The following is a 24253-nucleotide window of genomic DNA, read 5'->3' on the forward strand; positions in this document are numbered from 1 at the left end:
AGTATCAGTATCGACTCAATACCAGCGTGATGAAATTGATCTTTTTCGATTCTCTTCTATGTTTATTTTCACAAATAAAGTAGTGTCTTGCCACGTTGCAGTCCGACACACAAGCACCAGACTTGATCGCCAGAACAACAGGTTTGAATTATCTCACAACAATAAAAGGTACAATAATCCAGAATAAAAACAGGCGCTACAAAGCTAAAATTCAATTGTGAACCCCAGACATCACTTGCGGTCCGTCCCGCCACTCAATTCCCTAGTGAACACATTTACAGGAACACACACGAGCACGAGTCTTATTTATGTCTTATTTACTCTTATCATGTCTACTATATTGTGTAATATGAGTGTATTGGTGACTTTAGGGGTGTTATTTCATATCTAGAGGGCTCTAATAAGTTGCAATTGTTGGAAAATTAGGTTGCGGTAAATGTTATACTATGGGAATAAAGTCAAAATATTACAAGATTAAAAATTGAGAAGGTTATTTAAGGCGAGGTTGAAATATTTGGATAATAAAATAATAAATTTGGATCATAAAAATGGGAAAAAAGAGACACGTTTTTCCTTGAAATAAATATAACCTTCTTAGCATATCTACATGTTACAAAATATCAAAAGTGGCCCTTGCATGCTTTCAGTTTTCAGTATGTGGCCCTTGGTGGAAGAAGTTTACCCCGTACTACACGGAACCCGGAAGTAAAAGAACTGCAAGAAGAAACACTCCCAATGTTAACATGTCAGTCTATATAGTGTTTTATTTCCTGTTATTATGTCTACTATATTGGGTAATACGAGTGTAAAGGTAACTATAGGGGTGCTATTTCATGTCCAGAGGGCTCTAATAATGTTAAAAACTGTATTTAGAAGGTCGTAAACAGGTTTTCTATGTTCTAACTACAAAAATATTCCATTTATAAATAAGGAATCCCACTTGTCACGGTCGGGTCTGGAACCAATTAACGGCGATAAATGAGGGATTGCTGTAGCTGTGTTCTTTGCTGTGGTTTGTTTTGATTAGAAATATTTATGATGAGCAAATTAAAGTTTTTTTAAACTTTCAAGGAAAAAAAAAAAAAAGTATTTGTACCAGTATCAGTATCGACAATACAGGCTATTTACTTGGTATCGGATCAATACCAAAATTTGCAGTATCACCAACCCGTATAGCTTGGAAATGCCCCGCCCACAACAATTTAAGGGAATCAGTTGGATAGTTTAATAATGCTAGCTATTAGGGCTACAACTTTTCTTAGTCAGCTAATCTGAAGCTTTTTGTTCCAAATTAAATTCCTCCAATAAATGTAAAAACATTGTGGAGCGTCAGCAAGCTGCTTCCTGGTTTATGGCGTTTAAAAGGCATGGAACGCTATCGTTTGTATTCTGGGGACGAGGGGCAGTTTCAGTGTGACTCAGGCTCTGAAAATTGAAAATAAATTCCTCTGTTTGCGTTGTGAATCAAGATTTGAGACACCTTCCCCGAATAAATCAGCTTAAGAATCATCCTATGAGACAAGCACATGCTGTATCACATTTAAATATCACTGGCTGCATACAGTATGTCCATCTGACACGTCCTCAAGTCATTCTCACAGACCAGCTGCTCGGCATGACAACAACAACAACACACACACACACACACACACAATGGGTGTGATGGTGGGGGGCGTGTTCCCAAGAACAGGCCCCTCCTTCCTGGGATCTCTTTCTGCTATTGTCCTTAGCCTCACGCCGCCAACCTCTCACCCCTGACCCAAACACTTGGACCCCCCCCCCCGTCTGTAGCCCCGCCCCCACTCAGCCTGCGCCGCCACTCAGACTCACAGCAGCAGCGTTCAGCATCGTCGCCATGACGACAGAGCAGCTAGCGCTCTTTAATTCAACCGGACCCTGAGGTGCTCCAAGCCCTGCATCCTGGTGCCGCATCCTGCCAGGACCCTACCCTCGGCCAATGGACCCTCATGGCTGTGTGCACTTCACTGACCCCTGTCAGAGTGGGTCAATACATGTGCCCTTAATTTAAGCTCTCCAAAAGCAAAGCGGTCCATCTGATGCAACGCTCGCTGTGTACAATCGATCAAAAAAGAAAAGAGGCTGCACATGACAATCACACGCTGGTACTTCATGCATAACAACAGTACAGTGCGGCTCGCTTTAATCCTTTTTATTTTGTCGTAGGAGGAAAGGAAGGGTCTCACTGACAGTCATTGTGCTTTCATTTCCTCAGGTAGTGGCCAGGGGTGTTTATTTACTCAGAGCGAGTACTCTGCATTCATTAAAGCAGTTTAATAAGGAAGAGGGATTTTTTGTAACAATATCTAATACAAATATGCTGTATTTTCATCTTTTTCATGATAACAATACTTGAATAACATAAAAAAATATTATACTTTAGAATATTATACAGTAACATACTATATTAATATGTGTTGGAATACATATTCTATATACTAAGATATTTTAACATGTATTTGAATAAATATTCTTTTATGTTAATATGTATTATATATCACGTGTCGTCTCATCTTGTAAACTGAGTGTCTCGTGACACATTATTTTAGAAAATATTCTGTATAATAACGTAACACTGTATGTGTTGGAACATATATTTTATATAATTACATAAATATGTATTAGACTAAATAGTCTACAGTATATACTACATTAATTCTACAATATATTAATATGTGTTGAAATAAATATTCTATACAACCGTCATGAAACAGATTTTATTTGTATCATGTTTAATTTTTTATAATTATTTTGTTTTATTCAAACACAAAATGAAGACATATTAATCATGTTGTGCTAAATAAATACATATGATTTTATCCCACATTAATACAAATAATGACTGTAATTAAATAAACACATATGGAAACTATTTAAAAAACCATAACATTCACGTACGCGTAAAGAAGTTAACTACTTACATTGTTTTTTTGTTTTTTTTAAATAACATTTTATATTTTCGCTACTCTGGGGTCATAAAGACACAACATACAGAACTCTACTGAACTGAAAGTATTGGGACAATTTTCTTTCCCCCATTTGTGCAGGTGAAAGGTCACCAATGTTGCCGGCTATAGTTGAGCCCAAAATGTGTTTCTAGTCAACTTCCTCAACACCAAACTCATCCAAGCACGCCTTTATGGACCTTGCTTTGTGCGCGGGGACAGAAAAGGGCAGAGAATGGGCCAAATGTCCCCACCTTTGTCCACACAGCGTTTGGTAAAATGCAAACATTCTCAGTCAAGTGTGGCTTACGCACAGTTGTGGAAAGTGAAGTCGCTCCGTACATTCCGGATGCTGTAGAAGTCCTTTCCCATGCAGTCCAGGTCAAAAGCTTAAATGACTTAGGAGACGGAGTTGATGCAATATTCATACGACTCGGTTGTGTGTGTGGTTGCGAGGTCAAGCTGTTTTTCAGACAGAAACATTGGAGATTTCCTCTCCCTTAAGCTGCTGCTAGCTGCCATTCCTCCTTCCGCTGTAGCTGAAACATTAAGCAGATTTGAACCACTCGGGCTCACTGCCGAAAGATGTCTTTTTGGGACGGCGCTGACACGGACCAGTGGCATACTTAAACATCCAGCACTCGCACATCTTTATCATTCATTTGCAGCCTTTTCAATGCAACTGCACCAGCAATTAGAAAAACAGCCAGGGAGTGAGCATCTGTCGCTGCACAAAAGCTATATTTTTGCAGATTTTCCGCAACTTGGCAGAGATGCTTCCTCTGGGCCGAGCGTGTTGTCCTCGGGAGGATTACGCTCAGAAAATGAGAGCCTCTCACTTGAAAAAGGAAAAAAAAAAAGCAGGTGTGCTGTGCAACCAACTCGGAATAGGATACAGATTTTAACATCTAGATGCCTCACTCTCGCTCCTGCAGGGATACAGTATGCATTCATGCTTAAAGGAAAACTGCCATTTTTTGCGTTCTAACAAGAGAAAATGAGTTAGCACCGTATTTTCACAACCATAAGGCGCACTTAAAAGTCTTACATTTTCTCCAAAATGGACGGCGCGCCTTATGTGTGCACCGAGTTCCGAAATCTGTAAATGTTGTGTGACTTTGATGAGCGCTCCGCTTGACTGACTGGGAGCATTTCCTGCCGGCACGCTGCTTTTAGCGAGGAAAGGCGGACGTGACTGAGGACAGCATGCGGACGGTAAAGACGGAAGGGAAGGGTGGATTGTGGATGCTTTGGGCTAACGTGTCTGCTTGCACTGTTGTTCGGGCTTTCACCAAAGCCGGCATCATTTCTGAGGAGCCTCACGGCAACGAGACTGACAATGACGAGAGGGAACCTGCCGTGTTTGATGGAGAACTTGCCCAGCTGTTCATTTCGGATACAGAAGATGAGGACTTTGATGGATTTGTGGATGAGGATTGATAAAAAAAAAAATAACGTGAGTACATTTGTTAAATACTTCAATAAAGTACAACTGAACTCACTGTTTACATTGTTAAATACCGAACTCAGTTTTGCTCCCGCTGCCTTTTTAAAGTGTTTTAGCGTGCATGCATGCTAGTGTATGTTTTACCACGCCTGCGCCTTCTAACACGGTGCACCTTATGGTCACGAAAATACAGTATGAGCCAGCTAACAATGCACGTCATGAGAAGTACCTATTTTGACTATGAAGCCCTTAAAAAAAAACGCCAACAGTGTTCCATTTACACGACTGACCTGTATATTTACCAAACTACAGCGATATCGTTATTGTAGAAGCTAACACGAAAAACTGCATTTATCTGGCGGAGTAATACGACGCCTCGCTCGTCTCAGCGTCACAACGCCTCAAGCCACACGGGACAGACGGAAGGGTGGATACTACTGGCTCTCAATTTCACTGCGAGACTCAAGAAGATGCTCGTTTGCTGTCAGCATTTTTCACCCGAGGACTGGAGCACAAGTCTCGTGCTGGAAAACACAGCCATCCCAACGAGAGCGGACATTGTAAGAGTCGTCGTCTCTGTTTCTATGCTGCTGTTGTTGACGGAAGTAGCGTTAGCTCCTGTGGGCTACAGTATGTCAAATCAATGCGCCTAGGAAGGACGTTTCGGTAATGTTTTAAATCATCAAAATGCAGAAAGATACTTTAAGTATCACATGTTATCAACAATGTACTTGAGACGAAATAGGAACCTCCCATGACAGGCAATGTTAGCTGGCTCATGCTAGCTCGTCTTCTCTCGTTAAGAAAGCAGAGAAAAGAAAAGGGAAAGTTCATGCTTCACATAACGACGGTGGATGATGGACAAAATTCCCCAAAAAACTGCACTTTTCCTTTAATCCCAATCCACACGGTGTTAAGAACTTCTCACTGCTGTGCCCCAATGCGCCCCACATGCTTTTGTCTTACGGTTGTTTAGCAGCCGCGTAAAAAGCGGTGAGCACAAAGGCCGATCTGTGGAGGCTTGAATACACTCGGGCGGGCACACAGCCAGCAGCTCAATCTTTGCAGGATCCCACAGTGGAGGAGCCCACTAATGAATTCTGCTCTCACTTCTCCCAAACACACACACATCCTCCTGCAAGAGAAGAAATTAGCTGGAAGTGGTTCTTCTCACTCTGCACATTTCATTTCTACCAGCGGTGCTGAAAAGACGCAGCGTCATCGGCAAGCTTCGCCACGGGACACTTCATTAGGTACACCTGCACATTCCAATCACGGCTGTATCAAAAATTCTGCCTTTACAAAGGAAATATGATTGATACTGTCCGGCAGGTATTGATTATGAAGATGTTCATTACTGAGGTTATAGTTTGCTGCAATGCAATCATACTGACAGTTGTTTCGAACGCAGTGGAACTTCTGAAGCCGAATGCCTACTGGACTGTACTCAGCACCAGTAACAACCTTCAATTGGGTCGAGGATCGTCCCATGTCTGGTTTGGCCGGACAGCCTATCGGATCCTCTGGCTCAGGGCCGGTGACATTTTTTTGGGTATAGCGCTTGACTTTTTTTGTCCCATAACCCTCAGGATGCTTTAGGAAGTTTATGACTGTCTTACTGCGTCGCTGCAAGAGGCCTTGCTTGTGCAGCTCAACAAACAGACCGTGTTCCGATAGAAAGCCTTATTGCCGTCGCCATCAAGAGATCACGACCGTGTAAAAACCTGACAGAAAATGACGTTGAATCCACATTTTTGCCTTGATTTTGTCTTTTAAAGGCTTTGGTCTTAAATGTTGGATCAGCGGATGAGCTGCCTATTTCACTTTAATGCTTGTTTGCAATAAACTGCTTACTCAAAAATGTTTTGTCTCATTCTCATTTCTACTTTTTGCATTCGAGGCTCAACTTAGAACCTCCTTAAGGTCCAACAGCGCAAAATGTAAATCCTTGCAACTGGTCTTAAAATTTGATCAGGTGTGTACGGCATGTGGGTGATTGGCCGATCGTCAGTCCAGTGTGTATCCCGCTTCTCGCCCGCTAGCTGGGATAGGCTCCTGCTCACCCAACAAGCAGTACACAAACTGGATGGATAACGTTTAGAATTTATCATCAGGAATTTTGGGCCACAGTGCATCATGTGAGAGACACCACATTAGCAATTACACGCTTTCACCACTATGTCAAATTGGAAAATTCCTGTTGACTTGTCAGAGCCACACCCGCCACTGTTTTTTTGGCTGGGGGCGAGGGGCTTCAGTCTTCAACTCCCACTGGTTGCCCATCACATATAGATTGAATCCTCTGGCCCACATCATCACCAGCCCCTCTGGCATGGCCACACTTCTGGACTCACCCACTAAAATAGATCAGGCACTACAACAGCATTGACACACAAGCACACTGAATCATTTATGGGCGGGCCGACTATAGAAAATCCTTTATTTACTATTGAATCAATGTTTTCTGTGGAGACAGTGTACATGAAAGTGCACGCTAAATTGTGTAGTGCCACAACACATACAACAGTGTCAAAAGTGCAGCTTGGATGGCTGCTGAATGTTTCAATGAGCACTCATCAGATGCATGGTTCCATTATGTCCTGCAAGCCTTCTAGAACAATAATCTGCCTGTGAACAAAACACTCATCCAGACCGCGGCTCCACTGGCAGATGGGCAGCTGCCAACATATTGTGAACACGTAGAACAAAAATAATGTCATGTCTTCTGAGGCACACACTGTATGTGCCGGTCAAATCTGTTGGACAAGACAAAAGTCAGAACAGACGTTCTGCAAATGTTGCAATAGCAGCAACAACCAACGCGTCAACACCGCTGATGAGTTCACCGTAGTTCACCTGCATCTCAAATGTCCGATATCTGCACTACAATTTAAGCACTCCATTTCCCGACTCGGCTCCAGCACTTCTATCCAGGGGCGCCCACGTGATCACAACAACAGCATGACGCGCTAACAAGTTGTTAGCAAGGAGCAGGAGTGACATCCAAGTCCGAAAAGGACGTTGCAGCCACGCACAAGTCCCCCGTGGTGGCACAGAGTTCAACAGTAATATCAACAGTAATATCACTTGACCAAGACTTTTCTTACATTCCACACTATAAAAGTTTGTATGATTCGTGCTGATATTGAATCAGATTGATATTGGCCGATACTCGAGGCTGCAATATCAGTATCGGAAGTGAAAAGGCTGTGTCGGGACACCTCTAGTTTCAAAAGTACCGATGTGGCACTGGTATCAGATAATACAGTGTGTAAACTATACCCATCTGCAACTATGCTATTTAAACTAACTGAACTGCACTTTTAGCGATGGAGACGAGGAAAAACTCCCTCGAAGGAAGAAACCTCGTACAGAATTGTGCAACCTCAGGGACGTTGGACTTTAGAGACTCAACTACAAGGGTGTGCAAAGTGCGGCCGTGGGCCATTTGAAGCTCGAAGGCTTTTTTTTTTTTTTTTTTTTTAATTGGCCTGCTGTAAATTCTATTTTTTTTTTCCCCCCCCCTGTCCTGTCCAGCCTTTAAAGCAGATAGAATTGTAGATCTAAATGCCGTCAAGTGCTCAACAGATTTACTCTGCCAGGGAGAAGTGTGATATACACTTCCCCTGTTATACAAAATTTATTTGACTTTGATGCTTGTTATAAAGCAAATTTGGAGCGACCGGACCGGAGCAGGAGGGGACAGAGAAGAAGAGAAAAGGAAACGGGGGGGGGGAACAACAAAAAAAAAGAGAGACAAGAGACAAGGACAACAGCAGCAGCAACAACAGAAACATGCAGGGCAACATCAGCAAATAAATGTCCGTGGCAACCACAAAAACGAACAAGGACATAAGGACAAAACAATATCAACAACCACAATGACAAAGCTGTCAATGACAATCACACATAATAGCAGTCATGAAATGATGAACTATGACAGTGATCACAATGATAATACTGCATTGAAACAGTTACACATAATTGTAGTAATGAAATGATGAACTATGATAGTGATCACAATGATAATACTGCATTGAAACAGTTACACATAATTGTAGTAATGAAATGATTATCCATGATAGTGAACAGAATGAAAATTACTGTAATGCACATCATTATAAAAAAAAAAAAAAAAAAAAAAAGAAACTATAGTTATACTGCTGATATCACCGTCGCTGTAATAAAACCAACAACATAATAACACCCTGGTTAACTCAGTGAGTAATGTGGGGAAGTACGTATGTACTGTGAGTGTGCATATGTACAGGTATCTCTGTATGTGAGGAAGACTTCATATATATAAAGGTGCAAGGTGCCGTAAATTCTAAAAACTATAACTTACCAAAAAAATTTTTTTTTCCCAATACAACACTAACAATGTGAAAATAAGCAGTAATTTTACAAGAATAAAGTAAAAAATATTTGTCAAAAAAGTTTTATTCTTACAAGAAAAAGTCGCAATGTCCCAAGAATGTCACAATATTATTAAGAAAAATGCCATTTTAGTAGATAAAGCTGAAATATTGGAGAAAAATCCTTTTTTGTAATCTTTGGAAAAATCTATAATCTTACGAGAGTAATATTATGGGACTAATTATGAGAAGAAAATTTATACAAAGAAAATTAAAATGAAAAAAAACGTCCAGCAGAAATGGAAAAACAGCTGTCATAATAAAATCATAATATTGCGAAAAGATTATTGTATAAGTTGAAATATTTGGAAAAAACCCCAGCAAAAATAGGAATGAAAGAGCAAAGACCGAAGTTCATAGTAATAACTCTTATGAGCTATTTTTGTCGTCATTGTTATATTTGTCCAAACAAATGTACCTTTAGTTGTATCAGGCATTAAAATGAACAAGAAACTGAATAATCATTTTTTCCATGACTGGATATATTGTATAACTTCTTAGCATACTGTATCGACCTGTACATGTGATGGTTTACAAAATATCAAAGTGGTCCTTGCATCCTTTCATGTGTCAGTGTGGCCCTCGGCGGAAACACTTTGGACACTCGTGTTCGACTACATAGAATGAAATAACCCGCTGTCACTTTGACCATGCGGCTCCTCTCACAAGGCTGAATGCATACAAACAGACACACACACAGTGAATGGCCTTCCAGTGGAGGTCATGGCCATTGCACATGCTTGAACACAGGCGTACCCAGTCAGTCAGGATCTTCTATTCCAATCATTCCAAGTCACAATGATCAATGGCCTGCTTTGTCTTCAGTGGGGGTCCCAAGTTTCCAGAACATGCACATGCAAGCATGGCAAAGATACTACATGCAAAAAAGCAGCTTTAAAAAAAAAAAAGGTGGTTTCTTCTTTCTTGGTGCCAAATGGGTAGAAACCCAACTATGATGACAGGAACCTCGTTACTGACTATATTGCCTGTAATTAACGACGAAGACCATTTAGGCTTGATTGATTGGGACAGAGACGTGTTGGTTTAGTCATCCGAGGTTAGCTCATTTGAGGAGACATTTAAAAGCAAAACCACTCTTCTGCAGCTCTTTAGGGGTGTATCACATCTCCGGGGAGTACGGAGGAAGATAAAGTGACTCTGCTGACATGTTGTTGATGCTAAACGTGCAAAAACACCCCCGCAGGCCCAGCAATGACTGCCATGTGTCTCGACTCAGGATGCCAGGTCACAGTGCACACTGTCCATCAACTGTGTGTGTGTGTGTGCGTGTGTGTGTGTGTGTGTTGTCCATGCTGATGTGACACTTTCCAGACATCCTTGCTCAGATTGGACAGGAATGTGGAAATCCCAGCGTAAAAAAAAACGACCTCCTCTTTGGAGACACAAAATCATCATGAAGGACACAACATGACCCCTGACCTCAATGTGTGTGTTGTCATGAAGCTTTCACTGTAACATCTGACGCCTTGTTCACGCCTCTACTTCTCCCCTGGAGTAAAGAGCAGCTGGAAAACATATTTCATCACCAAGGCATTACTAAACGTCATACTTAAAAAAAAAAACGCGTTAAATCTGGATATGATTTGGACAACCTTCACCTAAAGCAAGTTAAAAACACAAGAAAAGTTTCCATAAAGGAAGAAAGTTACATTTTATGATCGCAGCCTGGCTTTGAGTACAAACAGTGTGCTGTGTTTGATTAGTTTGGTCTTAAACGTTACACATGCGATGAAATCTTCACAACAGACACAAAAAAGACGTCCCGAAAAGTTGCTCCTCCAGGCAGATCACGTCTGCTAAACACAACACTGGCATGGAAACAGGAGTTCAGAACATTCAGAGAGATTACAAGGAGAGCTATATTAACCAAAATATTAAAAGTCACTTCCACCAACTGAGCGCTACGACTATATTGACCTGAATATAAGACGACACCTCTTTTTCCGCAGATTGCAGTAAAAAAGTATATGTTACTGTTGGACAGTTGTTTGATGACTCAGCTTCACTCATCACTATTATCTTACCATTAACTCCTCCTCTGTTGTTTGCTAACATGCTAACAACCTTTGCCACACATTATTCCTGCGTGAGTGACAGGAAGAAAAGCCTGGGGACAAGTTGTTTGAGGCCGTGTATAAATCTAGACACCGAATACAGAGGAACCTTGACACATGAGTGTCCCAACTAACGCGTCTTTTTTGCTATATGAGCCAACTCTTTTTGCATGGCGAGGTAAAATTCGTTTTATGAGCAGCGGTTAGTTGGCGTTGCAAATGCCTGTACAGTGGTACCTTGGTTAGCATCATTAATCCGTTCCAGAAGTTCCAACTCTAACCAAAATGTACTCTAACCAAATAGCTTTTTCCCCCATAAGAAATAATCCAATTGTTCCAGAAAGCCAAAAATGTTAACACAAAACACATTTTTACAATCATAGTTTTACATGCATAAAACAATTCTAAATGCATATAAAACATATAAATGATGAATGAAAGGGATAAATGAACATTTAAGGTTACTTTTACCATCATTGATGACGTGATTGTTGCCAAAGACTTGATGTGGCAGCGAGATCAACATGGACACCACTATGAGTTATTTCTTGAATTTAATAGTGTTTTTCACCTCAAGTCTCTGCTTTTCTTTTGACCACGGCTGTAAAATAACCCAAAACGGAGCCAAAGAAAGTCGCAAGTGCCAACATTTTGATAGAGAAGGTGAGACACACGACTGAATTCAAGAAATCACTCATGGCAAGACACGGACGTGGTGTCCAAATTGTGTCTTTTCAACAGTCACGTCTTCAATGAAGGTGAAAGTAACCTTAAATGTTCATTTATCCCTTTCAATCATTTTTACAATTGAAGAAATATGATTGGAAAACTATAAAAACATGTTTTGTGTTAATATTTTTGAGACTTAACTGTGTTTGTGAGCTACGGAGTCAAGCGCTGATGACATCACAAACGGTCAACGGAGCTGACTTGAAGGTAAAAGTCAAAATGTTCATTTATCCCTTTCATTCATCATTTGTATGCATTTCAAATTGTTTTCTGCATGTAAAACTACAGCTATAATCGTAAAACTATTTTAAAAATCATGTTTTGTGTGAACTTTTTTGTTGGATTTACATTATTTCTTGTGAGAAACATTTATTTGGTTAGAGTCCGTTTTGGTGAAAGTCGGACCTTCTGGAACAGATTGATGATGCTAACCAAGGTTCCTCTGTAGTAAAAAGGCAGCGCTAACTAGTTGAGACTGAACCAATACAGCCTCTGCTGGTTGCACTCCATTGTGTTTCAGTTGCTTATTTGCCATGATTCTTCCCCCAATGTAAATCACACAAAGATGGTGGTTGCCATGTTAGGAGGAAGAAGAAGAAGGAAGAGGAGGAGGAGGAGGAAGAGGAGGGGGTATTCAGTTCAAAGGGCATCCGCCCTGAAACTCTTCAGCGATTCAGTGAACTTGGGTCTTCATGAACGAGGCTCCAACAAAGGAGCGCCTCCAAATTAGGAGCACAAAGACGCCTCTGTGGGAGCCTCCCAGCGAATTAATGAGCATTGATACATATTCTCACTCTCACGGCGAAGGAAAAAAACACAAACAGCTTGGAATCATGGCTTGTGCTTGTTGCAAAACAGCCGCTAGCCAACATGGAGTCGCCTGTTTGCAGAATTACCTCAAAACTCATGCAGCGGAACCTCCTCAGTTCAATGCCTCCGATTGATGATTTCATGCAATTCGGGGAAAAAACATTATCAGAAGAATTAACTCTGCATGTGTGCCTTGCGTTGCTTTTCCTTTTAGCTGTTTTGCTACACATATCCCCGAAGAAGGAACAGCTTTAACAATTTTTGTCACAAAAGTTATGTGTTTTGCTATCAAAGTCAATATCAACATTTTTAGTTGTGTTTTAGTTTAGTTTTTAGTTTAGTGGTTTATTTCTTTTAAACATTGACTTTTAAAAATATTTTTCTCAGTTAAGCGCAAAGGCTGGGTTATACTTTCCGCTCGAACGAGCCGCGCTGAAATCCGCTCCAGAGACCATGTGTGGCGTCTGCTCCCAAACTGCAGGGGGCAGTATATAAAAAACACGAGTCTACCACGGTACTAAACTAGAGCGGAAGAAGTTCGCCATTGTTTACTTGACTCCCAACATGGCGGCACGTGCGCGTCCACTTCTGGAAGAAGACGGATTGTGTTGTATTTATTTGCTGCTGCGACAGAACAGGAAGAAAAGGCGGTCCACTCGTCCAATCGCAGCGTCATTCTTCCCACCACAGGGGCTTGTACCCCGGCAGGAGCTGGTGCTTAGAAAAGGCATGCTGAACACGGCAAATGAAAATAAAAACCAATCAACTTGACTTAAAACACAACTTGTTTCAGTGTTTCTTTAAGCTTAAACTGCGTCATGGTCGGCTGCCTCATATAACTGCCGGTATTTCTGTACTTCAGCTGCGAGGATCTCCTGCTCGCCTGCCATTTTTTTCCGCGTGTCGCCGTCTGCGTAGTTTTGGGAGGAGCGCGGAGCGGGAATTTTCCGCATGAAAAGGGCCGCTCCAGGGGGCGTGGGTGCGATAACCAATAAAAAAAAAAAAGCTCCAATCAGGTGAGATTACCCGTTCTGTGCTGTAGGTGGGTTTGACTGATTGATTGATTGATTGATTGATTGATTGATTGATTGATTGCTTGCTTCGAGCCATACAAAATAAACATATTGTACATTTCTGTGTACATTGTACCCACACTGCATAGCACAAACAAAAAAACATATACACTCCTCATCAAAATCTGAAGACCAGTTGAAAAATTGCTAGAATTTGCATTTTGCACATTTGGATCTTAATGAGGGTTCAAGTAGAGCTACAATATGCAAAAACAAGAAAGGGGAGTGAGACAAAAAGCACTTTGAAAAAGGAATTTATTGAAAACTACAATTAAACTGAAATAGGCTGTAAGATTTCGATGAGGAGCGTATACTGTACATATACAGTAAATATCCAGAACAGAATCAAAATACACATTTAAAAACAAAATAAACTGGCTCGAAAAGGAGTGGGAAGAAGACAGCAGGGGTTAGCATGAGCAAATCAAGCGCTCCTTTTCTGTGACGTGCCACAAACGGCCTGCTGTAATTTTCACATGTAAACAAACATGGCGCCAATCATGTGAGACTTCTCACTGTTTCAAATGCTCTGCAAACATGCTGCGATGAGGACAAAAAAAAAAAAACAACATCGCTACGACAGGGCACCCGGGGCTTGTTCCTATCGCAGGGGTGCTTAAAAAGTGTAAAAAGGACTAAAACGATTTATGATTTCATCATGGAAATGATGGCGCTGGACGACCAGCCCTTTACCCTTGTTGAAGATACCAGCTTTTGTCAGCTAGTAAACGCCTTGGAGCCGTGGTTTGTACTTCTGAGTCGCCGCTATTTCTTTTATATTTTCTTCATAGCAGTGATGTCATGATACTTGGCAAGTCCAGCTTTGTTTGAGTCATTCTTACCTCCAGGTGTGCACAAGCTACAGTTAAATCTAAACTGAGTATCAGTCTTGAGAAGCAGGAAGTTCTCTGTATCAGTATTGGCTTGAAAAAAAAAAAAAATTGCGCATTCCTAATTAAAATGTTACTTTTACTTTTGTGTTCTACTGATCAGGATAATTCCGAGCGTTCAAAAATGAGCATTTGCAACTTTCCCATGTCATTAAAGTTAGCAACGAGCGTGTTTGTTTTTAGATTTTAATATTACACAATGGTAAACTTCTTTTCACACTTGTCTGGCTAGAAATGTGAAAAATATACTTTTTAAAAAGTGAATCAAGCATTGATGATGGCAACAGTTTGAGCCCAGGAAGAGATGATTTTTACAGCAGTGAACTTCTTTCTAGTCTTTCATGACAACTTAAAATGTTCAAAAATGAACGGTGGCAACTTTTCCATGTCAAAGTTTGGACCGAGTGTTTTAATGTTTTTAGATAAAGTGGTTAACTTTTTTGTTTTTTTCTACACTTGCATGAGAGCTAAAATGGTAATTTTGCTTTAGCTTTTTAGGCGACATTTATCCAGAAGAAGGAACAGCCTCGACAATGAGGGATGTGAAAGTCGCCAAGCGAGTCCTCAGTTGTTATCAAAAGTGTTTTTTTTTGTTTGTTTGTTTGTTTGTGTTTTACTTTTAGGTTTTACAGTGATTCACTTTTTTCCACACTTGTGCGTCAATTAAGAATGTTCAAAAATTAACATTTACATTAAGGTTAAAAATGAATGTTTTATTGGGTTTTGATTTGAATATTAGTGATTAACTAATTTTTACGCTTGTACGGTTAGGAATTTTAAAGCGTAAAAAAAAAAGCTTGTACAGTTAAAGGGACTGGTTGGTGCCGAGGGGGCACTAACTTTCAAACGTGTTTCAAGCACGGCCTCAATTCATTTATAATGAATAAATTGTGTTTTCTTGTCAGCTAATGATAGCGATTTGACAAAGTTTAGCTACTAAACTGTGATTTGTGTGTGTGTACACCCTACAGACACGTATGTGAACACAAACAGCGATTATTTTATTCAAGCCTAACGAAGATTTACGACAATTTTGCGCACTTTGATTTAAGACGATAAAAAATATTGAATTTTTTTGCACAAGGTTGTCTTTTTAAAACACTTTTGGTAACATGTGTTCGCCGGTGATGGTTGCGTTGAAAAAAAATGTCATCTTGAGCCAGTTGCAAAGGTTTTATTACGGCAAGAGCTTGACCTTGGAACAGATGTTGTCTATTTACACTCTTTTCTGCGGGAAAATCTGTTCTGAAATCAAAAGTTTAAAGGCTTTGAGGTTCCGTTGCAAATGATTTTGCTGAAAATGTCACACTTTGGGAATGATCACAAATGTTTTGTCAGCAGGATTACACAAAAACTTTTCCAAGGGGTGGAGCACAGGCCAAGAATAAACCCATTTCATTTGGATTTTGATTTGAATGAAAAGTACCAGAAATGTTCATTTTTGTGGGAACAATGCATGAATATTGATGACAAAATCCTCGTATAGGCAGGAGGTGAAGGCGTACAATTTGGGGTGACATTGGGCCACACCAGTTTGAATCCTTGTATAGAGTGTTCCCTCGTTTATCGCGGGGTTCCCAAAATAGCCTGCAATAAGTGAAACAGCAAAGTAGCCAACTGTATTTGTTTACAGTTATTATATGTTTCAAGGCTGTCAAACCCCTCACAATACACTTGATACACTTTTCGCAGACAGGCATTAACATTTCACATTTCTCTCTTGTTTAAACGCTCTCAAAGTTAGAATTTTAATGACCAATCTACTAGGTTGGACACAAAAAATGATTAAGTGACTCACGCGTATTCATTCCTCTGACCGTGCTTCGTCCTGGCGCCGTACAACTGTAGCGTTTTCGTATCCTTGTTAAAGATATTGCTCCTGACGTCGTATTTTCCTCCTCCTCGTTTCTACTACTCAAAACAAAGATTCATTTAGCCTGTTAGCTTCCTCTTCTTCTACTGTTTATTGGCGGTTAGCAAGCAGCTCACACAGTTAGCTAGTTTGCTAGCGGCTATTTACCACAACAGGAAGGCACGAAAGAGATTGACAGTGGTCTACAGCAAATCAGGACGCAGCACACAGTGGGCGGGTTCTCCCTTAGCCAATAAGAACTGTTGTGGCTCTATATTTACCCGGGTATTGTCTACTGCGGGTTCCTAATATGCTCCAACAGGCACGTAAAAAGAGACGAGGTGGCGCTGCACTGTCTTCCACTCTCACATGAGTATACAACACCCTCTACTGGTAGCAGTAGTAAATACAATAACAGACACACACAACAGAGCACCAATAGATCCCTCTAATACGCCACAAGGACGCAGAACGCTATGCCCGTTCCACGCTGTTAAAAAATTTTGCACTTAAAAAAAACACTCCTAGGGAGTTTGGTGATGTAGCGAGGGAACACTGTAATAAAATTAATAATAGTTGAAATGTTGGGACAACGCATTACAAAACACATGCACCCATTGACTGGTGCCTGTCTTTGTACTTTGAGTCACTTGCATATCTACAATAAACTCTAAATCAATGATGGACTCTCTGATTGAATCACAGCGGTGATCAATCAGAGCTGATAAGCAAGTTCAAACCAATGCAAGATGTGATTATTTTAAAAGACCAGCAGTAAGAGTGGACACGGCCAGCAATGAGCTGAGCTTTCAAACACCCACACACTCGCACAGGCACAATCCTGCAACGCTTAATCTCCTAATCGCTTTCCTCGCAGCCTCAATCCCGTTTTGGAAAACACATTCTACACAAGACAACAGCCCACCTTCCAAATTCAAGTTTTTTTCAAGACACAAAGTTTGGAAAGTGAGTCCAATGTGTCCAAAAAGCTAGCATCGTCTGTGTCGTTTCTCGCAAAGAACTCGTGAAGTAAAACAACAAAAAATACACTTACCCATGTTGGTACGGTGTCCCCCTGTGAGTCCAAAAGTGTTTGTTGCAGTCAGCTGGAAGTCGTTGAGTTCCGAGATGCGCACTGGCGGCTGTGAAGTGAACACTTCTGCAGTCCTTTGCAGAGGACAGCCACGGTGACGTCATCGTCAGTGGGGCGGGGCTTAGGGAGGGTGGGTGATAAGTGGGAGTCCCATGATAATAAGCCACCTGCAGCATTAACACAAAAATCTTTGTTTTAAAATTCAAAGTCGAATCTTTTTGTGGTTGTTATGTTTTCAAACATCTTGATCAAGTGACTGCTTTGTTTTACGTCTGGTGGAAATACCTACAAAGGAGGAGCAAATGTAAATATGTGTGTTTTCATCAATACATTTTGAATAAGTATCACCCGGTAGGCTTATGGCGTGTCCTATTTTTTTTAAGCGGTGGCTCCCCTTGTGGTTTGTGGCCACATACTCTAAAAGCCATGCTAGCATACGTGGAATTCATACAGTATGTAAGATCGCTTGCTTGATGGCAGCCATGTTTTTCAACCAATCTTGCTCAAATTTTAAACACGTGCTTGGCGGTCCCCTAAAGGTGTGTACCAAATTTCTAAACGCCCAAAGCAGGGGTGTCCAAACTTTTTCCAACCAGGGCCACATACTGAAAAAAAGAAAAGAAGCAAGGGAGATGCAATTTTTGCTCACGTGTCAATGAAGTTTCTTTTTCCACTTTTCAAACACCAGATGTTGGTTCTCCCACGCTATAACTCACCTGGATGCAAGGGGCACTTTGATATTTTGTAAGCCGACATGTAGACATGTAAGAAGTTATATTTATTTCAAGAAAAGACAGCATTATCTGATGCAGGTGAAAACGCGTATTATTAGTATGAACATTGGTCTTTACTCTCTCCCCATTTTTGCTGCTGTGTTGTTCTTGTTTTTTTAATTTTCCAACTATTTCAACTTTCTTCTTGTACATTTTCTTCTCATAATATTATGACTTTATTCCCATGGTATTATAACTTTTTCTCCAAATATTAAAACTTTATTTTGTTTTGTTTGTTTCTCATGTTACGACTTTAAAAAATAACATTAATATTTCAACTCTGTGGCACTAAAGTGACATTATTTTTCCTCATAATAGTTTGAGTGTATTCTAGAAAATGTAGACTTTTTCCTCATTAGAATATGATTTTTTTTCTCTTAATATTTTGACTTTATTCTCATAAAATTACAGCTGTTTTTTCCATTTTTGATACTGTTTTTTTTTTTATTTTACAACTATTTCAACATTCTTCTTGTAAATTTTCTTCCTGTAATGTTATGGCTTTATTCCCATAATATTTTGACTTGATTCCCACAATATTCAAACTTTTTGCCCAAATTAATTTTCTAAAAAAAAATTGTATGTTTTTTCTTTTCTCAACTTTATGCTACTAAAATGACTTTTTTTTTGCACAATATAATGACGTTCTTCTCGTAAAATTACAACTTTTTTTGTTAGATTGTAACTTTTTTCTCCTAAAATTTCAACTTTCTTCTTGTAAAATTACTGCTGATTTTTCCATTTTTCTTCTTTTTTTTTTTCTTGTTAAATTATACTTTTACAATGTGCCACAGGACACAAATGGCACCCGAGGCACATTTTTTGGACACAGAACTGAGCTTTGTGAGAAATTTCAAGTCAGCCCGATTTAAGATGTCAAACGTTGGGTTTAATAACAGCGCCAGCATCGCACAGGCAACATAGTAGGGGCACATGTTTTGACAAATTTCCACCTTTTCGTGTGCAGCGGCTCAGGAGGAGAAGTAGAAGTTTACACGAACACCTAACACCATTTTTTTCAAGTTTCTAATATTTTGCCTTTTAGCTTCATGAGGCTCAAAACCTTTGAAAACCTTTGAAAACCTTTGAAACAGCTCCTTGTGATGCAGTGCAGTTCCACACCACTGCAGACGAGCGCCACAATAATACACATAGAAAATGACCTCCCTGACAGTGTCACTTACAATCGATTCATTTTCAATACAGCTGCTGTATTGGATAGATGTTCCTGCAAAATATCCCAAAGTGACCTTGTTTTCTTTTTTGAAATGTGAGTTTTCCGCTCGTATTCACCCGAAAGAATATTTGTCATGTTGGACATCAGCTCTGTGTGGACTGGAGCATTGTGTGTTGTATCCCCTTTGTGAGGCCTTCACTGAAACCCCGCCAGTCGCCATCACTCCACTGCGCTGGCATCCGGTAACCAAGGAGTTCTGAGCAGCCCTGATTCGATCCGGGCTTTTCACTGGGGGCCAAATGGGCAGCACTGAATGGGATGTTTCACCAAGACTTGCTTAGCACAACAGGCAACAATCGGGACACTTAAGCAGAAGTGGTTTGATATTTTGATGTCTGGTGGTATGGCGTGGTCATCATGTACTGTTTCAGGTGGGTTTTACTTGATAACACTAGAACGTGACTTAAGGCCATCCTTCATCCGTGATAAGTACATTTAAGTAGGATTGCTTATTTATAAACCAAATATTTTCACAATTAGGGCATAGAAAACCTGTTCACGACCTTCTAAATCTGTTTTTTAACATTATTACAGCATTATTAGAGACTTGAAATAGCACCCCTATAGTTATGGTTACACTAGCATTACCCAATATAGCAGACATAATAAGAGAAAATAAGAGTGGGGTCATTAACCCGGTGCCCGCGGGCGCCAGGTAGCCCCCACGACCACACGAGGTGCCCGCAAGCCTGCTTTGCATTCAGGTTTTCAGTTAATGATGTGAGAACTCTAGAAAGGAATGCATTCAGAAATACATAGTGTGAGTTGTGGACACCTGCATTTTGTTAATGTTCTGGTAAAAAAAAGCATATTCGCTTTGTTTGGGTTGAAATAAGCTATGAAAATAAACGTGACAAAAATGAGTGGCTCTTGGACGTTTTCATTTTGTAAAAGTAGTTCTCACAAGAAACAACGTTGGAAACCAATGAAATAAGACTCACACGTGTTAGCATTGGAAGAGTTCCGTGTTAGAAAACCTGTTTACGACCTTCTAAATATGTTTTTTAACATTGGAGCCCTCTGGGCTTGAAATAACACCCCTATAGTCACCTTTACACTGGTATTACCCAATATAGCAGACATAATAAGAAAAAATAAAACATATTAGGCATAATATAGACTCACACATGTTAGCACTGGGAGCGTTCCGTGTTGTTGTTCCTTTTTTACTTCCAGTTCCTGCACAGCACTTCCTGCGGCAGGTAATGTCTCATCAATATAATGCATCGCTGACACCTAGCGAACACTGCAGAAAACTACATCCAGTATCTTCACAACATCTTTGAATGTGTCTTCAGAATGCCTTGTATTTATAGTTTAGATAATTTTGCCATTTTTATGCATGAAAATGCTTAATTTAGGCAAAAAAAAATTTTAATTTTCTTAAATATTTCTTTTTTTCTTACTAATAAGAGGCTCCAGCATACCCCCGCGACCCTAATGGGAATAAGGGGATTGAAAATGGATGGATGTATGGATAATAAGAGGCCATATTTAACCATGAATCTATGAGTGAATACAGTCATAGAAAAAAGGATGAGACCACCCTTGTTTCTTCAGTTTCTTGTTCATTTTAATGCCCGCTACCACTAAAGGTACCTTTGTTTGGACAAATACGACAATACCAGACCCACTTGTGCTGTGCTGAAAGCAATTGTCTCTGTTATCAAACAGTAAAAAGTGTCCTATTGTTCCTCCAGCACAAATGCAGTGTGAGCAGATGTCGAAAAGTCTTCTTTTCCGCGTTGTGGGACGCTTCCAAAATTCTGTAGCGTCTACTTGCAAATCAAGACACACAGTCGAAGCCCTGAACCAAACGCAACAACCGCCGTGACTACAAGCCACCGCTGCCAGTGCAAGTAGCAGACATACCGAATGTGCTCCAAACCCAGGGCGGTGTTGTCAAAGTTGGATGACAGCGTGAATGACGCATAACTTCTCAGGGGTTGTAAACGAGCTTCAAACAAAAAAAGGCTTGGCTACAAAATTATGTAAAACATTTTTGTGGTTAATTTGGTTTTAAAAAACCCAGAGTTTTCCCATTTTTGGTATCAATCTAACAGTTAAAGAGATGTGTGCATGCAACGGGTTCCCCGGCAGCCGAGAGGGCGCCATCATTTGAATAATGTTCCGCAAGCATTATATCCTGCCCGCTTCCTGCTTTGAGTATGTAAAGTATTCCCCGCATAACACACGCATGCATTGGATGCGTTTTTTGTCAGCTAATGATAGAAGTTTGGCAAAGTTTAGCTACTCACGTTAGCTATCATTGAACGTATAACAACATTTCTTCAAACGTAATCTCCCCCCTTCCTCAAGGTGAGTTAGTGGGGGGGAGCCAACATCTGGTGAAGTGTTTGAAAAGTGGAAAAAGAAAGTTGATTGCCACGTGAAAGGAAAAATGCAAAGCAAACCGTTGGCCCCTTTCCTCTGAAACTCTATTGAACAGATCCGTAAAAGCACATGTCACCAATTAAGAAAGTATGTTTGTGTCTCAGTATCATCTCGACCACTCGGTTCACAACAAATAGGAGACTATTAGTCAGTCCCTGCAAACACCAAAAGCACCGTGCGCCTGTGAGTCAGACCCAGGTGGAAGGCCGCGATGGTACAAGCAACACTGTGCTCCCAAAGGTTTCATTTCCATCCTCCAAGGCTCGTGGCAGAGCGGGGATATGCCACAACCCTGTGCACAGCTGGAGGCTGGACAGGAAGTCTTGGCTAGATCCTACTGTACATTGAAAAGAGAGGACTTGGGGTCCAGAGTATCCCTGTGGACGAACATACTTAGGCCGGGTGTTAAAGTGAGAGAGCGCAAACACATTCCAGTGGCACTGCACAATGCAGCGCAAACCATATTTGTGCCAGTGGCGCTCAAAGAGAGAAGAGTTTTGGGAGTGGCCAAATTTGGAGGACTCATCACAGACTGTAGTCAAAAACAAAGAGCAGCTATGCGCGCCCTCGTGACGCTCACATAATGGGGTCACTGCGCCTCCTCTGTTAGTCACCACAGCTCACAGGATGCATCATGAGCCGCGTGAGCAATGTTTTCCACTGTAGGAACGCCACATGAAACTGGAGACTGAAGACACAACGCATTCTTGTCTTTAAGAGCAGGACAGGACCTCACGGGAGCGGCTTTTCTCAACTCCCGTATGAGTTGTCAGACCTATTTCCTTGAAATGACTCTATTAAAATAACTGTTTAGAAATGACCGCTAGAGCAATGCACTGTACGATGCTGCCATCTGCTGGCTTTATCTATTATTGCAGTCTTGTACGCACTAAGCCAGGGGCTACAAAAATGAAAGGAACCTATTGTTAGTTATTATTAACTTCACTCTTTGCTCTTTTTCCCCCATTTTTGCTGTTGTTTTTTCCAAATAATACAATTTTCTTTTTAAATAATCTTTGTGCATTTTCTTATTGCAATATTATGACTTTATTCCCATAATGTTTTGACTTAATTAGCATAATATTGTAACTTTCTCCCAAATGTCATTGTCCACAAATAACAACTTTGTTTAGTTTGGTTTGTTTTTCATCATACTACAACCCTACAAATGACATTTTTTTTCTTGAATATTTCAACTTTATGCTACTAAAATTATTTTTCCTCATAACATACAGGAGTTTATTCTTTAAAATTGCAGCTTTTCTTGTAACAATATGAGTTGTTTCTCTTAATTTTTGACTTTATTCTTGTAACACTGTAACATTTTTCCATAAACAAATTTTCCAAAAAAATCCAAAAAATATTTTCTTAGTTTGTCATAATATTTAATTTTTTTAAAATAATGTATTATTTCACCTTATTATTCCCCATAATATTACCGTACGTTATTCTCGTAAAAACTTTTCTCATTAGATAACAACTTTTTTTCTTTTCATATTTTGACTTTATTCCTGTTAAGTTACCGCAAACGTTTCCATTTTTTGCTTTTTATTTATTTTTTTCTTGTTAAACTATATTTTTAGAATGTGCCATGGGCCAAGAAAAATGTCCGCAAATGGCCCCCAGGCCACACTTTGGACACCCCTGTATTAGGCCGTAAAGGTCAGCAATGTTTTGTCCTCTTCTTTTGCCCATTTTGCATTTGTACATAATGCAGACAGTGAGAAAAGCCTGCGACGCAAATACTAACTGGATAAAAAAAACATTTTTAAGCTAACTTTGGTTTCTATTGGCTTGTTGGTCCAAACCTGTAAATGTTTTACTCGTATTTTAGTAGTTTTATTAAGCAATTTTCACTTACATTCTCTATAAACTCCACATAAAGTATAATTTACTGGAATATTTAACAGCAATTGTTAGTGATTTAATTGGACTGCTATATTGCCTTGATGTAGCCACACATAAAACAACCAAATATGTTCCCGATTTGAATTTTAGTTACATTACTCATCAAGTCTATATTTTTACATGACAAATATACTTTTATATCACAAAACACAAGATTTTACTTGAGTTTTGTGGTCTAAAACATTTAGCAACTCAGTATGGTTGAGTTTCATTAGCGGTTTTCAGTGACATTCGTCATAAATTCCACAAACAATAAAAATATCGTAACATTTTCTGAAATATTTAACAGTGTCTATATGTGCCCTGCCATTGGCTGGCGACCAGTCCAGGGTGTACCCCACCTCTCTTCCGAAGTCAGCTGGGATAGGCTCCAGCATACCCTCACGACCCTAATGAGGATAGGTGGCGTAGAAAACGGATGGATGGATGGAAATATTTAACTGCGAATTTTAATGATTTTAACTGGTTTGCTTTATTAGCTTATTTTATATAAAACAACCAAATAAGTTCCTGATTTAAATTTGAAGTTTCCCATCAAATCTATATTTTCATGCTACAATATGTTACAAAACACAAGCTTTGACTTGTTTTGGC

General features: G+C 40.1%; 1 protein-coding gene across 2 annotated transcripts in view; it reads right to left on the bottom strand.

The window, feature by feature from the left end:
* gpm6bb (glycoprotein M6Bb) overlaps positions 1-17465 on the bottom strand; it is a 44591-nt gene extending 27126 nt beyond the window's left edge. For both annotated transcript variants that reach the window (XM_054787377.1, XM_054787378.1), the window contains exon 1: positions 17309-17465. In XM_054787377.1, coding sequence (XP_054643352.1) covers positions 17309-17312 — 4 coding nt within the window. In that variant the 5' untranslated portion in view covers positions 17313-17465. The remainder of the gene's footprint in view (positions 1-17308) is intronic.
* Between the last annotated feature and the right edge of the window lie 6788 nt (positions 17466-24253).

The sequence above is a fragment of the Dunckerocampus dactyliophorus genome, chromosome 9, assembly GCF_027744805.1.
Source record: "Dunckerocampus dactyliophorus isolate RoL2022-P2 chromosome 9, RoL_Ddac_1.1, whole genome shotgun sequence".
In the NCBI taxonomy this organism is placed as follows: Eukaryota; Metazoa; Chordata; class Actinopteri; order Syngnathiformes; family Syngnathidae; genus Dunckerocampus; species Dunckerocampus dactyliophorus.